Source organism: Cricetulus griseus, chromosome 6, assembly GCF_003668045.3.
Source record: "Cricetulus griseus strain 17A/GY chromosome 6, alternate assembly CriGri-PICRH-1.0, whole genome shotgun sequence".
NCBI lineage: Eukaryota > Metazoa > Chordata > Mammalia > Rodentia > Cricetidae > Cricetulus > Cricetulus griseus.
The window spans coordinates 34,607,537-34,624,954 of record NC_048599.1 but is presented as its reverse complement, the minus strand read 5'-3'; the positions used below and the strand labels follow the sequence as shown (position 1 = coordinate 34,624,954).

Below are 17,418 nucleotides of genomic sequence, written 5' to 3'. Positions count from 1 at the left end.
AGACATTTACAAAAGGGGCTATTTCAGTTCTTGAATTCTTTAGTGCTCCTGAGAAAAGAATTGACACTATGACTAGTGCCTTCTCTTAACAAAAGGAAATCTGTTGTTTTAATTTAATTTAACGCACTATTTATGGAATTTAATATGCCCTGTTTTTATTTATATGGGATAAGAATTGGAGAAAATGGTAAAATTAGATCTTGGAATGTTTTCATGATTTCCAAGTGCTTTCTGCTTAGTGAGTTATCTTCTGGAAGACAGTGAATGTAAATTACCTGTTTTTAAGATTATTACTTATTTGAATAGGAGTTGTTCACCATGTTCCAGAACATGTTCTGAGAGGAACTGGCCAAGGCTTTTTTGTTTCTGACACACCAGTGAGAAGCTCTCACTACCCTGCAGTTTCTGTGTAGTTAACCATTAGACCAATAGTTTGGGGTTATAATGTTGGTGTCACCTGAATTATATACTTAACCTACCTACTTAAATAAAGTTATTTGCAAAAACATACTTATTGCTGGGTTGTGATGGTGTACGCCTTTAATCCCAGCACTTGGTAGGCAGAAACAGGAGGATCTCAGTGAGTTCAAGGACATACTCCAAAGCTACAGAGAAACCCTGGCTTGAAAAAACAAAAGCAAACAAACAAAAACATACCTATTTAAAAGAACATCACACTGTAAGTGGAACACATGTATGATTTGCCATAAATAGAATATAACTCTGAACATCAGTCCACTGGTGATAACCCAACAGTATGACATTGTATCTGGATCCCATGCTGTAAGGACAAGCCTGGCATTCTGTTTTTGGTCAGAAAGGCCACAGTATAGTGACAGTGTACAGCAGTAAGCTTTCTGTAGTCTACCCAGAGGGTAGGAATAGAATTAAAAGTCATTGTGACTCTATTTCCTGAGTGTCCAGCAACAGTGCTGTCACTCACCTGGGACCTGCTTTAAACATCAGTGATTGTAAAGGTCCCCAGGTAGTACCAAGTGCCCGTTATCTCTCTGAGCAGCGTCACTGTCCACAACATAAGCTACCTATAAGCACCTTTAAACTTTTTTGAGTTATTTTAATTCTGTTCTCTCCAGGACAGCCCCTTTTTTATTTTATTTTTTAATGATTTATTTATTTTTATTTTATGTGCATTGGTGTTTTGCCTACATGCATGTCTGTTTTAGGGTGTCAGATTCCCTGAAACTGGAGTTACAGATATCTGTGAGCTGCATGTGGGTACTGGGAATTGAACCTGGGGCCTCTGGAAAAGCAGCCAGTGCTCTTACTCGCTGAGCCATCTCTCCAGCCCCCCTTTTTAAATATTTGAGATAAGGTTCCATGTAGCCCAGGCTGGCCTTAAACTCACTATGTCGCTGAAGATTTCTGATCCTCTTGCCTCTTCTGGAGTGTTTAGAGTACAGGCTTACACTGCTATGCAGGGATTGTTGTACAACTTAGATCCTCTTGCATGCTAAGTAAGTACTCTACCTGATGAGCTATATCCCAGACCTAGTCCTTAAACATTTAAATATGGTATTTCCTCATTTGTCACAGAAGCTAAGGGTATAGTACTCTATGTAATGAACTTTTAAATTTGGCTAGACTCCTCACTAATGTTTTTATTTCATGCCTTTAGTGTCTTAGTAGTTTAAATATATGAATGTTTATTTAAGAATAACCTAAATTTTTTTATGTACATGTGAGAATTTAATTCCTACAGATTAAGGTTGTTTTTTTTGTTTGTTTGTTTGTTTATCGAGACAGGGTTTCTCTGTGGCTTTGGAGGCTGTCCTAGACCAGGCTGGTCTTGAACTCACAGAGATCAGTCTGCCTCTGCCTCCCAAGTGCTGGGATTAAAGTTGTGAGCCACCACTGCCCAGCAATTAATTGGGGTTTTGGTTTTTGTCTGCTTTTTGTTCTCTGTTTTTGAAATAGGGTCTCACTATGTAGTCCTGGCTGTCTTAGAACTCACTATATAGAGCAGACTGACCTCGAACTCATAGAGATGTGCCTGCTTCTGCCTCCTGATTAAAAGTGTACTCCTCCACATCAGGCAGTGTTTTGTCTGTTTTTTTGAGGCTGTATTTTACTGTGTACCTCTGGCCCACCAGATTGTCCCTGTGTAGCCCAGGTGTCATTCAACTAGGAAATATTCTTACCTCAGCCTTTCAAGTGCTAGAATTATAGATATGTACCACCATGTCTGGCTCTTGTAGATTAGTTGCCATTGTGTATAATTTTGTTTAATCTGCTTTTACAGTTCTAGCCTTGAATGCTTGTAGAGGATACTCTGTGTGTATGTGTGTGTGTGTGTGTTGAGAGAGAGAGAGAGAGAGAGAGAGAGAGAGAGAGAGAGAGAGAGAGAATGAATTTAGCTATAATACATGCCTGCAGGTACCCACAGAGACTGGAGGGTGTTGGATCCTCTGGAACTGGAGTTGCAGATAGTTGTGAGTCACCTGATATGGGTGTTAGAAATTGAACCTCTGCAAGAACAGTAAGTGCTCTTAACTACTGATCCATTTCTGTAGCCCCAATAAAATAATATCTTATTTTGTTTGATAGTTTTGTTATGTTGTAGTTTAATAGGTAACTAGCATCTTATTTTCCTTAGTTGCACATAAATGGTTTATCTTAGTCAATGGGTTTTAGAGTTGATACAATATGAAAGAAACAAGTCATAACAGTTACATTTTTTAAAACTATCTGAAAACAGAGTATGTTGACATGACACTTTAATCCCAACACTCTAGAGGCAGAGTTAGGAAGATACCTGAAAGTTCAAGGCTAACCTGATCTACAAGTTCCAGATCAACCAAGGCCACATAGAGAGACCCTCTCTTAAAAAGAAAACCAAAACAAACAGCATCGTCTGGAGAGTTGGCTCAAATGGTTAAGAACACTTGTTGCTCTTGCAAGATACACAGATTGATTCCCTGTACCCACATGGCAGCTCCCACTCATCTGTAACTCCAGTCCCAGGGACTCTGAAGAGCTCATCTGAATGTCACAAGCACCTGGCACACATTGTACTAACACACTTGGAGGTAAACACTCATACCCATAAAAAAAAAACAAATTTAATAAACAAAACCTCGACTACCTGAAGATGATCCTGGGCCAATACTGTCCCCATCTATTATAATCTTACTTGTAGAACTAGTTTAAGGAAACTATGTTTGAGCTCCGGGCTTTAATAAAGGCTTGTATCTTCTAGGGAATTCAGTGGTCAGTTTCAGTTCTTAGCACCACAGAGGGTAACTGGTTACATGTCACCTACCTCCAGCCTGAGGCAGGGAGCTGTATACACCTGATTTGGTAGCTGTTTGCAAATAGACTATAAGACCCAGGGTAGCCAGAAAGAACCTTTTGTAAATACTGTGTGTTTGTGTTCTGGTCACTGGATGCTGCTTCTCAATACAGCAGTGGACAGCAACCAGTGTCACTGCATTTACCCTCACTGCAAATGTGGGTAACAAAAGTTACAAAAATGGTGAATAAGCACATAAAAAGATGCTCAAAGTCACTAATCACTAGGAAGATGCAAATAAAATTGCTATGAGGTACCACCTTACCCTACATGGCAGCCATGTCAATGGGCATGGTGGCACGTACCTGTAATCCCCATTTAGGAGCATGAAGCAGGAGGATCATGAGTTTGAAACTAAGTAGGATTATCATATCTAGAGCTCCTTACAATAACTAAAATGAGGAAGCAATACCAGTCTATCCACACATGAATTTATGAGCATAGTATGTACATATAATATAATACATATTTAGTTTTAGGAAGAAGTATGTACATATAATAGAATACATATTTAGTTTTAGGAAGAAGTTTCTGCCATGTGTTACAACATGCACAAATCTTGAGAACACTAAGATAAATGAACTCAATCATAAGTATGCTGTATGATTCCACTTACACTAGTAATATACATAGATCCAGGAAGTAGAATGTTTGTTGTCAGTCCGGGAGCAGGGCAGGCTTTGAGAGTTATTTGTTTAATGAGTATAGAATTTTGTTTTGTACAATAAAATGAAGGTGGGTGATGGTAATGGTTGTAGAATATGAATGTACTTAATGGCCACTGAGCTGTGCACGTAAAAATGGTTAAGATGAACATAGTTTGCCTATTTTACCACAATAAAAATTTGGTTTAGAGAGGAGTAGATAGGTGAAACACCGGGGTAACTAAGAAAAGATGGAAGCATCGATATTTTTCAGCTTCTTAAAAAGACTGACAAGCCAAATGTCCAATTCAAGAGGAGTGGGTGAGCTACCTGTAGTATATATGCAATGTAATACTTTAGTACTAAGAAGGAAATCCTAACAGGTGGTGGTGGAACATGCCTTTTATCCCAGCACTCAGGAGGCAGATGCAGGCGGATCTCTGTGAGTTCGAGGCCAGCCTGGTCTACAAAGAGAGTTCCAGGACAGCCAGAGCTGTTACACTGAGAAACCCTGTCTCAAAAAAAACAAAACAAAACAAAAGAACAAACAACCAACCCAAAAAACCACCAACAATAAAACCCTTAAAAGAATTGCTGGTTTGGTTGAACTCTGAGGAATGTTAGCTTTTTGGGAGGCATGATACTGTACTTTTTCTTGTTATTTTTGGATCTCAATAGCTACATTAAAAAACCTTGATAGGGATTGGGGGGGGGGCATGAGAAAGCAGGAGAGACAGTTTCTCCCATGGTCTTAGCTCTTGGGTGTGGTGGCATGGGCTGGAAAGGTTAAAGTGAGGATGTAGGAGAGATCCATGGAGCTCAAAGAAGCCTTTGCCCATGGACTGGGGGACTCACCTCAGTGAAGTGTTGAAGGTTTTTCCCTCATTTTCTAGTATATGTTTGTTCCTCTTGTTTTCTGGCTATTAGATTGTTCCTTTAGTGAAAGAGTTTTTGCGTAATTGATTTATGTTGCAAAGTGGAAATAGTGGCCATTAAAGTAATTTTCAGTGGATGAGTAGTTGGCCTTCAGCATGTTTCTTGACTTTGTTATATTTGCTGTCTGTGAAGCATTCCTTGGAACCACTCTAGTACGTCAGGGCACTCTGAATCAGACAGATATATTCTCCGGGTGAAGCAGCTATTCACTAGCAGATTAAATGTGTTACCTGTGCCCAGACTCATAGTCAAGAAAGCTGGCTTGCTTTCTTAATTCCCCACTGCCCCCATGATTATTAAGTGGTTGTGTTTTTGAAACAGGGTTTCTCTATATAGCCTTGCTGTCCTGGAACTTGTAAACCAGACTGGCTTTGAACTCAGAGATCTCCTGCCTCAGCCTCCTGAGTGCTGAGGTTAAAGGCCTGTGCCTTCTCGTCTGACTGGGATAAGAGTTTTTATGTTTGAATTACTTTATTTGATCCTCTTAGTCACCCTATAAGGTAATTCTGTTATCCTGGTTTCACAGATGAGGAAACTAAGGCAGCTGGAAGGTGACAGCAAGGACTTGACATCAGGCAGACCCCAGACCCTTCTCTGGGCTGCATTGCTCTCTCCACTTGACAGCCAAGCATCAGTGAGAGTTTAATTAGGAATGTATTTGCTGTGCTATGATCAAATTGAAGTGTCAGTAGCTTTTAAATTATCTGTGTTTTAGGAAGAAGACTTCAACCTGGTGGAGCACGGTAGCAGGTTGCCTCAGTGTGGGAAGTCCTGTGTACTTCCGTTCAGGCGCTCAGGAATTTGGAGAGCCTGGATGGTGGAAACTTGTTCATAACAGGCCCCCAACAATGAGACCGGAGGGAGAGAAGCTGTCTGCCTCCACTTTGAAAGTGAAAGGTAAAGTGTGAGAACTGCCCAGCACCCAGGCTGGAGACTTACCAGCCTTCCAGCTGCATTTGGAGCTGTGAGGCTGGACAGTTTCAATCAATGGGGTTGTAATTTATAAAAAAGCTGTGCTCAAGAAAAAGACACAAAGTTACAGACCTCTTGTGGAGGGCTTTTTAATTAGGGGGAAGGGAATGGGAAAAGGAGGAAGGGCAGGAGGAGACCAGCCTCTGAAGACAAGAGCAGCAGAGGGGGAGTTGCGGGGAGACAGGCAGAGAAGCAGAGAGAGAGAGAGAGAGAAAGAAGGGAGGTGGGACAGGCAGAGAAGCAGAGAGAGAGAGAAAGAAGGGAGGTGGGCAGGGCCCTTTTAAAAGGGAACTTAGTGAATGTGCACGGGTGGTGCTCTTAGTGGTTGCAGCTGAGGACTATCCTGTCAGAACACCGAGGATAGGCCAGTATTCAGATGCCTGAATACTAACGGGTGGGTAGGTGTGTGTGTGGGAGAGTGTTACACTAAAAAACATTTTATCATTTCAACAACTAATCACTTTACTAATTCATTAACTAATCAAGTTTTACCATTTCCTTTGGTGACTCTCTCCAGTCCCCTCATTCTTCCTGTTTGCTTGTCTTCACATGGTCTCTTTAGCCAAAGCCACCCTGAAACTCACTCTGTAGCAGATGTTGGCCTCCAACTTTGAACAGCCCTCCTTCCTCTGCCTCCCAGGTTTTGGGATTGCAAGCTTGAACCACTACACCAAACAGAAGATTGTTTTCAATCTGATTACCTTTTAGCTTTTTATTATGGAGATTTAAACTCATCTGAAGGTGACAAGAGCCTCAGACTCTCCTACTTCAGCAGCAGCAGCCAGTCCCAGTGTTGCCCTTTATCCAGTTCTCTGGTACTCTCCTCACCCTTCTACCATCTATCTATACCCTTGACTTCTTTAGCCAGATCTCCAAGTGTCGGTATTTTATCCATAAATATTCCAGTATGTGTCTCACGTGTCTGTAGAGATGTTTCTTTCTTATTTTGTTTTGCTAAGACAGGCTGTCTCTGTGTAACAGTCCTAGCTGTCCTGGAACTCGCTCTGTAAACCAGGCTGGCCTGTACTCTTGGTAGAGGCAGGTAGAGGCAGCCTGTTCTACATAGTAAGTTCCAGGACAGCCAGGACTATCCAGTGAGATCCAAAAGACAGACAGACAGACAGACAGACAGACAGACAGACACTAGCGATTGTAGTTTTTTTTCTTTTTCTTTTTCTTCTTCTTCTCTTTTTTTTTTTTCCTCTTTGGGAGCACAGCTCCCAAATAAATAACACAGAGACTTATTCTTATGAATGCCCGGCCTTAGCTTGGCTTGTTTTTAGCCAGCTTTTTCTTTCTTTCTTTCTTTTTTTTTTTTTTTTTTTCCCGAGACAGGGTTTCTCTGTGTAGCTTTGGAGGCTGTCTTTGCACTCGCTCTGGAGACCAGGCTGGCCTCGAACTCACAGAGATCCACCTGCCTCTGCCTCCCGAATGCTGGGATTAAAGGCGTGCGCCACCAATGCCCGGCTTTAGCCAGCTTTTCTAACTTAGATTGTTCCATTTCTCCTTTACTATGTTTTGCCTCTGGGCTTTTAAACATTTCTTTATTCTATATATCTTTCTTTCCTTCTTGCTTCATGGCTGGCTCTTAGCATCCTCCTCTCCTTCTCTTTCTCCTTTTCTCCTTCCTTTTCCTCTTCTCCTTCTCTCAAGCCAGATTTCTCCTTCTATTTATTTTTTCTGCCTGGCAACCACCTACTCTCCTTCCTAGCTATTGGCCATTTAGCTCTTTAGTAGACCAATCAGGTGTTTTAAACAGGCAGAGTAACACAGCTTTACAGAGTTAAACAAATGTAACATAAAAGAATGCAACACATCTTTGTATCATTAAACAAATAGTCCACAGCATAAACTAATGTATCACATCTTGAACTAATAGTCCACAACAGGGGATGGGCTGTCATATAGCATTGAAGAATGTATAGTCTCCTACAGTCTCTCACCTGAGTTTCTCTTCCCGGAGTAACCACTTTCTACCTCTTGTCAATGCTATCAGAGATTATCTCTAGATTTGAACATATCATATTCTCTCTCTCTCTCTCTCTCTCTCTTACACACCCACACACAGCGTAACTAGATACAATGGCACACAGTTATAATCCAGTACTAGAGAGACTTGAGGCATAGTGATTATGACTTCTAGGCCATTCTGAGCTACAGCAAGACTCTTGTCTCAAAATCAGTACAAAGCAGAAATATATTGTAATATTAATTCTCACATTTCCCCTTAAAATGCCTTGGACTTCTTTCATTTGTAGTGCATGCCGGATGGTGGTGGCGCACGCCTTTAGTCCCAGCACTTGGGAGGCAGAGGCAGGCAGATCTCTGTGAGTCCGAGACCAGCCTGGTCTATAAGAGCTAGTTCCAGGGCAGCCTCCAAAGCCACAGAGAAACCCTGTCTCGTAAAACCAAAAAAAGAAAGAGAGAGAGAGAGAACACTCATTTGTAGTGCATGTAGTTCTACCCTGTTTTTTTTTTTTATTTCATTGACTGCATTATATGATCATTTTATAGTAACATCAAAACACTTTCCTGTTATCTTAGTTTTAAGGTTCCTGTTGCTATGATAAAACGCTACGACCAAAAACAACTTGGGGAGGAAAAGGTTAATTCAGTTTGTTTCCAAAGCATTGTTCATCATCAAAGGAAGTCAGGGCAGGAACTCAAACAAGGCAGGAACTGATATAGAGGCCAAGGAGGGATGCTGCTTTCTGGTTTGCTCTCCATGGCTTTCTCAGCCTGCTTGCTTATAGAACTCAGGACCACCTGCCTAGGAGTGGAACCACCCACAATGGCCTAGGCCTTCCCAAATCAATTACTAATTAAGAAAATATCCTACAGGCCATCCTATAGCTTGATCTTACTGATCCTCTCTCCTCTCCATTGACATTAGCTTGTGTCAAGTTGACATAAAACTAGCCAGCATACCTGTCATGGACATTTTGGCTGTTTCTTCCTTTGTTGTTGTTATTGTGTGGTTTGTTGGTTGGTTTGAGATAAGGTTTCATGTAGCCAAGTCTGGTCTTGAACTCATGATACTCCTGACTCCACCTCTTCAGTTCTGAGATTACAGTTGTGCCACCATGCCTGAGCTTTTATTTTTATTTTATTTATTTTCTTTTGTGGGGGGCGGGGTTGAGACAGGGTTTCTCTGTGGCTTTAGAGGCTGTCCTGGAACTCACTTTGTAGACCAGACTGGCCTCGAACTCACAGAGATCCGCCTGCCTCTGCCTAGTGAGTGCTGGGATTAAAGGCGTGCGCCACCACCGACCAGCCTATTTTTAAAATAAATTTGTGTGTGTAGGGAGGAGGCGTGCCACATACACCTGTGGAGGTCAGAGAGCGACTTGTAGGAGTCACCTCAGGATGGAGCTCTGGTGGTCAGCCTCAGTAGAAGCCTGGGTTCTTTGAGGCAGAGTCTGCTGCTAGGTACTCAACTAGCACCCGAGGCAATCTCATGTAGCCTAAGCTGGCCTTGAATTCTGACCCTCCTGGGTGTACCTTCTAAATACTCTGAATAGGCATGAACCATTATACTCAGCTTTTCCCTTTTTTTGTCAGTATTTTAAACAGTGCTACAAATTTTCATATATATACATAGTATGATAAATTACTGAAAATACTGTTGGTGGAGCAAAGGGTTTATTTAGGTAAAAATGTCTGTGGTAATGCCAAATTACCCTCCAAATGTAAAAATTTATGTTCTACAAAAAAGTCAGGAAGGCAAACCATATTCTTGGTGATCATTATGAAATTTTACCAATTCTAGTATGTGAAAGATAGAATTGATGGTGTTAATTTGTTTAAATTTGCGTTGTAGCTTTTGTCTAAGCAAGTTCTTGCTATATAGGCTGGCGTTAACTCAATATTTACCTCTGGCTGGCTTTGAACTTGAGATTCTCATCCTTCTACTACTGAGATAATAAGTATGCACTATCATACCGAGCCAAAACTTTTTCCGAAAGTGAAGCAAGGTTTTTGGTTGGGGTATTCATTGAACATTTCTGTGTATTGAACATGGTGCCAATAGTAAATTATGAAAGAAATAGTTAACATTAAAAATATAGTTAAGGGATGGAGAGATGGTTCTGCCATTAGGAGCACTTGAGACTTTTGTAGAAGGCTGGAGTTCAGTTCCCAGTATCCACATCCAGGTGGCTTACAACCACCTGGATCCAGCTCCAAAGAATCTGGTGCCTTCTTTCACCTGTACATAAATGTCCAGAAATACATACATGTACACAGAAATAAAATACATTTTTAAAAAGAACAGTTAACATAGAAATTAGATGTTCATTCTTTTCTGGCAGCCTCAAAACCAACGCTGGATCCCATCATCACTGTGGAGGGACTCAGGAAACGGGCAAGCCGGAACCCTGTGGAATCTGCCATGGAATTGAAAGAGAAGCGTTCCCGAACACAGGAAGCAAAAGACATCAGAAGAGCACAGAAGGAAGCGGCTGGCCTCCTTGACAGGAGCACCTCTTCTACCCCTGTCAAGTTCATAAGCCGAGCCCGGAGGCCAGATATGGTTCTGGAGAAAGGGGAAGTAATTGACTTTTCATCCCTTAGCTCCTCAGACCGAACCCCGCTCACAAGCCCATCTCCTTCCCCCTCTCTGGATTTCTCTGCCCCGGGCACACCAGCCTCGCATTCAGCCACGCCTAGCTTGCTTTCTGAAGCAGACCTCATCCCAGATGTGATGCCACCCCAAGCCTTGTTTCATGGTATGACTTACTTGTGTTTTTCACCTTGTGGGTGAGTGAGCCTTTTAACACAAATAAATAAAAGACCCACAGACTGATATTTGGGTTCAAACTTCAAGCTGAATATCAGAGAAGCAAAGCAGCTGGCCACTAGCTCTCATCTCTAGCTCAGGCTGAAAGGGCTGATTCAAGCATGAGCTCTTCACCAAGTCTCAAACTGCTGCCTCTTCACAATATGACTGAAGAATGAATATCTCACTTAGACCTTGCTTCTGTCTTATATACTTGCCTGTTGTTGGGATTATAGGTGTGAGCTATAGTTCTCTTTAGACTGATTCACTCTTGTGTAGATCTGGGTGGCTTTGGACTCACGTAGATCTGTCTGCCTCTTAATCCTGAGTCGTAGGATTAAAGGTGTGTACTACAACCTCCACTTCTGGCTGCTGGGAATAAAGGTGTGCGCCTGGCTTTTATGGCTTGTGGCTGACTTTGCTTTTCTGAATCCTCAGGCAAGCTTTAATAAATCATAAATAATATATCACTATAAAGCCTTGTGCCTTGCTTTCCTGTATCTTGACAACAGTACTTTCTACTTTGCACAGATGATGATGAGCTGGAAGGAGACGGAGTTATAGACCCAGGGATGGAGTACATCCCACCCCCAGCTGGGTCAGCAGCTTCTGGGCTGGTTGGGAGCAGGAAGAAGGTCAGAGCTCCCGAACAGATAAAACAGGAGGAGGACAGTGATGAGGAGAAGCCAGACAGGATGGATGGAGATAGCGAAGACACAGATTCAAACACTTCTTTGCACACTAGGGCTAGAGAAAAGAGGAAGCCACCCCTGGAGAAGGATGTGAAGCCCAAGGGGCCCAGGTATGCTCCTGTGAGCATCTATGAGGAGAAGCTGCTGCTTAAGAGGCTGGAAGCGTGCCCCAGTGCTGTGGCCATGACTCCGGAAGCCCGGAGGCTAAAGCGGAAACTGATCATCAGGCAAGCTAAGAGGGATAGGGGTTTACCACTTTTTGACTTGGATGAGGTTGTGAACGCTGCACTTCTGTTAGTCGATGGGATTTATGGAGCCAAAGACGGAGGAGCTTCCCGGCTTCCGGCTGGACAAGCTACATACCGGACCACCTGCCAGGACTTCAGGATCCTTGACCGGTACCAGGTGATGTGGGGTGGAAGAGAAGTGGGGTAGGCAGCACCTGGCAATGGCTACTGTAAACTGTGGCATTTGATATCATGAGTAATTTGAGAAGAAAGCAATGCAAAACTTGCTGGGCTTCTTGTTCCAACATTGCTTTTCATTTAATGCCCCTTCCTATATCTGAGTTTCTTTCTTACCCGGCATCCAAGAAATAGCCTAGACATTTCTTGTCTCTCTCTTGAGGGTAGCTATATGTAGTCTGTTTCATGGTTTTGATTGACAGATTTGAAGACATGTAGTATCTATCCTAGACCGTAATGAGCTGGAGCTGTGGTATGTAACTATCTGTGTACTTAGGGCTTAACTATGAAGAACTATGGGGTCAGCATTACTCACAGGGTGAATTCCACACGTGCTCTGACAACATCTAATTCCACTTAAGACGTCTAGGCTTCCCCGCCAGCAGCAGTGATGTAGTTTTGGTAGCACTTGGTGCTCATCTGCCTCAACTTTACCAGTCTGGCTGTGAGTGTAATCTCCTGTCATATTTACATCTCTCCCTTTGATTATAGGGGAGGTTGAACATTTTGTGTTTCCTGATTGTTTTTCTGGGAATCTCTGGTTTATAGTCCATGGCATTTTTCTCTTGTCCTCTTTTGACTCTCTTGGAAATCTTTGTCACATGTCTGATTGTCAGTGACATACCAGGCATCAGGCCTCTTCCTCTGGTGTGCTTGGAGCTTGGTGTGAGGCCCTTTCCATTTGGTTATCTCCTTTCTGGAGTTCTCCCTGTTTTCTGTCCTCAGTTTCCTCTGTTCTGTCTTTTACGACTTCCCTATTGCTTTGAATGGGCATACCTTCTGTGTAAAAGTCCTGAGAGTAAGTACTGCAGGCTCTTCAGGCACACAGTCTGGGTGGTAACTGAGACCCACCTGTGATGGAAGGCGCCGTAGTAGTGAATGACTCCAGCTGTGCCTTAGAGAGTTCATTTGCTAAGATGGGCAAGGGTTGGCCTGAAGGTACATATCACTAAGACTGTGCTCTCGTAGGTCCTGACTTAAGATGTGTTTTTCTGGCCAGGCAGTGGTGGCGCACACCTTTAATCTCAGCACTTGGGAGGCAGAGGCAGGAAGATCTCTGTGAGTGTAAAGTCAGACTGGTCTACAAAGGGAGTTCCAGGACAGCCAGAGCTACATACAGAGAAAAGATACCTCAAAAAATAAAACAAAAGTGTTTTTCCATCATGTTAAATGTTATGCCGATCACCCCTCCCCTAGAGTGCCTTTCCTTGCTCTCCTCTCTCCTCTTTAGTTGCTTATTTAAAAGATAGCAGACTGATTTTTATTTTTTCCTGTATTAATTTCTTTTTTTTTTTTCTTGTTTTTTGGTTTTTCGAGACAGGGTTTCTCTGTGTAGCTTTGGAACCTATCCTGGCACTCGCTCTGGAGACCAGGCTGGCCTCGAACTCACAGAGATCCATCTGCCTCTGCCTCCCAAGTGCTGGGATTAAAGGCGTGCACCACCAACACCCAGCTTCCTGAATTAATTTCTTACTTGACTTATTTCTCCAACAGTTCTTTATAACATGTGTTCATGTGCATGCCACATCACATATGTGGAGGTCAGAGGTCAGCTTGCTGTAGTTGGTTCTCTTTCACCATGTGGGTTTTTAGGTTTGAATTCAGGTTTCTGGCTTGGTGGAAGTGCCTTTACCTAATGAGCCATCTCACCATCTCTAAATATGATCTTTTTGAGAGATATCTTGGAAATCTGTATGCCTAGAATATCTTTATTTCACTCTTGCATTTAAACAATAGCTTACAAAGTTGTAGTTTTGTTTTTTCCTTTGACATTTTGAAGTTGTAACTTCATTAGCATCATGTGTGCAGTGTTGCTCTCAAAAGACCCATTTTCTTTTGTTTTGAAATAGGGTCTCATGTATAGCACTGGCTGACCTGGAACTCAGATCTGCCTGCCTCTGCCTTCCAGGTGTTGGAATTGAAGATATGAGCCACCATGCCTTGCTGTAAGAACACCATTCTCAATCTTATTTTTTCTTTGTGGCCTCCTTTTAAAAATACCCTTCTGGAAGGTTTTCTGTTTCTGAGCTTCAGTGCGTTTCCACTGCTTTTTCTGTCTTTAATCTTACTTGAAAATTCAAATCAGGTTAGCAGTTGTTATGCAAACATTTCCTGGGGAGAAACAAACAACTCTTGGTCCTAGGTAGGCCACCAGCAATCAACCAAAACAACAGTTCACTCTGGGTCGTAAAGACAGTGAGTTTAATTAGGGTCACTGTCTTAGTTTCTTTACCTATTGCTGTGAGAAAATGGTTTTCTTTTGACTCATGGTTCCAAGTACAGTGTGTATCTGAATTGGGAAGTTAGAGCAGAGAGAGCTGGTCAGATGGAACCTATTACAAGGAACAGGGCAATAAGTCTGCTGCTCATTCCCTTTTCTTATTATCCCAGCCAGGTGATGGCTTCACCCACTGTGGGCATGTCTTCCCATCCAGATAACCCTCAGCACATATTCCTAGAGTCTCTGAGGTGCTTCAGCCTAGATCAGCAGTTATCAACCTGTGGTTTGAGACCCCAGAGGAGTCTAATGACCCTTTCACCTGGGTCACCTAAAACACAGAGTTTTACTTTCCAATTCATAACGGTAGCAAAATTACTGTTATAAAGTGGCAACAAAAATAATTTTGTGGTCAGAGTAACCACAACATGAGGAACTGTATTAAAGGGTGGTAGTATTGGAAAGGGTGAGAACAATTGTGACCTAGATTGAGTCTAGATGACAGTTAACACTAAACAATACATCTACTTGAAAAAATGTAAAGGGTTACTTACAGGAACGTGGGCAGCTGATGGGCAGCTCCACCATTGGAGGTGGGGAAATCTCTTCATTAACTGTTTATAAATCGTGGGGAAAGGAGTGACCTCATGAGCACCTTGTACTCGCCATTTACTATCTGCAAATCCTACTATCTGTACATCCTTAGGGGAGTGTCATAGCCTAGTGATCCCTTCCCCACTCTCCATCAACAGTCTTGTTCTGGGCTCCTTCAGGTAATCACAGCTGCTGATAGATAGGTCTAGAGGGCACTGGCATGGCATGCCTGGAGGATGGTATTCCACAGCAACATGCCTGTGTGATATTTATCTAGCCTGGTATCATCTGAGCTTCTTCCATCTGTAGTTTGGTATCTGACATTAATTAGAGTTGTAGCTGCTTCACATGTCTTCTGTTCCCTTTTCCTTCTGTGTTCTCCTTGCCATACCTTTTATAGTTTCCCACAATTCTTGGGTTTTCTGTTCCATTCATTTCTAGTCTTTTTTTTTTTTTTTTTTTTTTTTCTGCTTTTTGGTTTAGGAAGGTCTTATTGACAGATGCTCAAGCTTAGAGAGTCTCCTTTAAGCTCTGTACAGGTTATTGATTAGTCCACTGTCAAAAACATCCTTAATTTCTAAGGATGTCTCTAAGCATTAATTTAGTTATTTCTTAGGATTTCCAGCTCCAATTAAACTACCATCTGCTCTTGCACGCTTGCCCCTTAGAGCATGTAACCCAACAACTACAACTGTTAAATGTCTTTGCCTCTGCACTAAGTGTGCTTCTGGAGTTTGTTCTGCCTCTTCAAGTCGGGGACTAGAGGCCTGGTCTAGCCAAGCTCTCTTAGTGTTCAGTAACTTAAGAGGCGCTGGCCTGTCACCTCCCATTCTTTCTATTTTGCAAACTCAGGCAGTTTCACCTCTTAGGAACCCCTGCTGCTGTTTTATCCCTCTACTGTTCTTCCTGGGATGTGGAATGCTTAGTTCTGACTGTAGTGGTTCCTCTCCTCTGGCTCAGGAAGATTCCAGCAAACAGTTTCCAGGCAAATTTGGTTGGCAGTTAACCACCCAGAGTAGCCACTGAGAGGGGTGTAACCAGGCCTCTCTGGCTCCTCTGGTGCAGAGCCCTGCTCTGTTTTCACTTTGTTATTAGTCCTAGCTACCTGTTCCTTCTGGGCTTTTCCTCAGCAGAGGTTGATCTCTCTGGCCTTTCCCAGGCTGATTTGGGAATGGACCCAACACACCTAAAGAAGCACATTTAAGGCTGCCCACACCTTACTTGACTTTGAAACCATTTTTTTCCCTGTAACTTTGTGTGATGTGTGCCAGGCACTATTCTAGCTGGGGATACCACGGTAAATTAATGCTAAGTGGGTTTCTACCCTCTCTAGCTGACATCTTCAAACAGTGAAATGACAGTGTTAGCTTACTGGGCCCAGATCTCTTGACTCAGGATGTGTGTGTGTGTGTGTGTGTGTGTGTGTGTGTGTGTGTGTGTGTGTGTGTAGGACCATTATGTTCTTAAGATCAGCCCCTCAGTGGAGGTACAAGGAGGAGGAGAAGAGACCAGACAGACATAGGCCCTGAGGCACAAGAAAAACTGGTAGATGTCATAGCAACATCATGACACAGGAATATGGTCCTGGAGATGAGGCCACAGTTTAACAGGGTCGGGTCTTGCAGGTTCCCCAAAAGGCACAGGTGAGGACCTTGAAATATATTCTGAGCATACAGTGGGAATTCATGTAGGAATTGTGAAGAGGGGAGCAGCAGGAGGGTGGTGAGTTGGTATTTGCTTTTTAAGTAGGGTTTCACTGTGTAACCCTGGGTGGCCTGGATCTCACTTTGTAGACCAGGCTGGCCTTGAACTCTCAGAGATCTGCCTGTCTCTGCCTCCCAAGTGCTAGGATTAAAGGCGAGCACCACCATGTTAGTTTATTTTTAAACTGTATGTGGAGACTGTGTGGTTTAGGGCAAGAGTGGGCCAATAGGAGGCAATGGTGGTCCAGGCTTGGTGGAGGGTGTTTCCCAGAGGAGTGGAAGCTTCAGAGGTAGGGGGAACATCCACAGGGCTCACCCTGACACTGCTAAAAGGGAGAGATTTTGTGGACTGATGGGTCTACAAATGACCTGATACCGCATTGAAAGCCACCCCAAACTTAATGACTTGCTGTACTAACTACTAAATATTTCTTGGACTTCTGTGCCTGACTGGACTCTGCTGAATGGTTCTTTTGCCTTGTGAGCTGAAGGCTGGGTTACTTGGGTTGTGTTGTGGCTGCATTCACTGGGGAGCTGATTGGGACTGGACTGACTGGGACACTGCTTTTCTTCCAGGATCTGGCTCCAGGGCCTAGTTGGAGCCATCTGGCAGCCACAAAAGGTGGAAGAAGCTGCCGGTTGTTTTAAGATTTGGGCTTGAAGTTCCAGGTGTTATTTCTGCCACTCTGATAGGTCAAAGTTCTTTACAAACGGCTGGGTTCAGGAGTAGACTCTGCCTTCTGATTGGAGGAGCCATTATACTTGCAAGGGTAGGAGGAGTTGCTAGTGGTCATGTTTGGAGACTGCATGCCGAAGCTTTGAAGATTCCTTTGAAATTCACTTGAAGCCTTGGAAGAATTTCAAAGCTGGCTTTTGAGGAGTTTGGTGTCCAGGCTGGAAAAGTCTGAAGGCAAATTATAAAGGAAGAAACCTTGTTCTTTCAACAAGTTATTTTCTAGGCTAAGAGCAAACTGTCTCTAAAAGACAACTCAGTTTCTAAGGTTCTTTTTGGCACCCTCTTTGTAAAGGTCTTTTAATCTTTGTTAGAGCTCTTTGCTGTTACAACCTTAATTGCAGTGTTCTGTTGCTACATGACCTAGGGCCCCAG

The 17,418-nt window shown here is 42.9% G+C and overlaps 1 protein-coding gene across 2 annotated transcripts in view; it reads left to right on the top strand.

The window, feature by feature from the left end:
* Positions 1-17,418, top strand: part of Kat14 (lysine acetyltransferase 14) — a 34,602-nt gene that overhangs the window by 8,367 nt on the left and 8,817 nt on the right. For both annotated transcript variants that reach the window (XM_027421625.2, XM_027421626.2), the window contains exons 4-6: positions 5,606-5,787; positions 10,173-10,589; positions 11,171-11,736. In XM_027421625.2, coding sequence (XP_027277426.1) covers positions 5,606-5,787; positions 10,173-10,589; positions 11,171-11,736 — 1,165 coding nt within the window. The remainder of the gene's footprint in view (positions 1-5,605; positions 5,788-10,172; positions 10,590-11,170; positions 11,737-17,418) is intronic.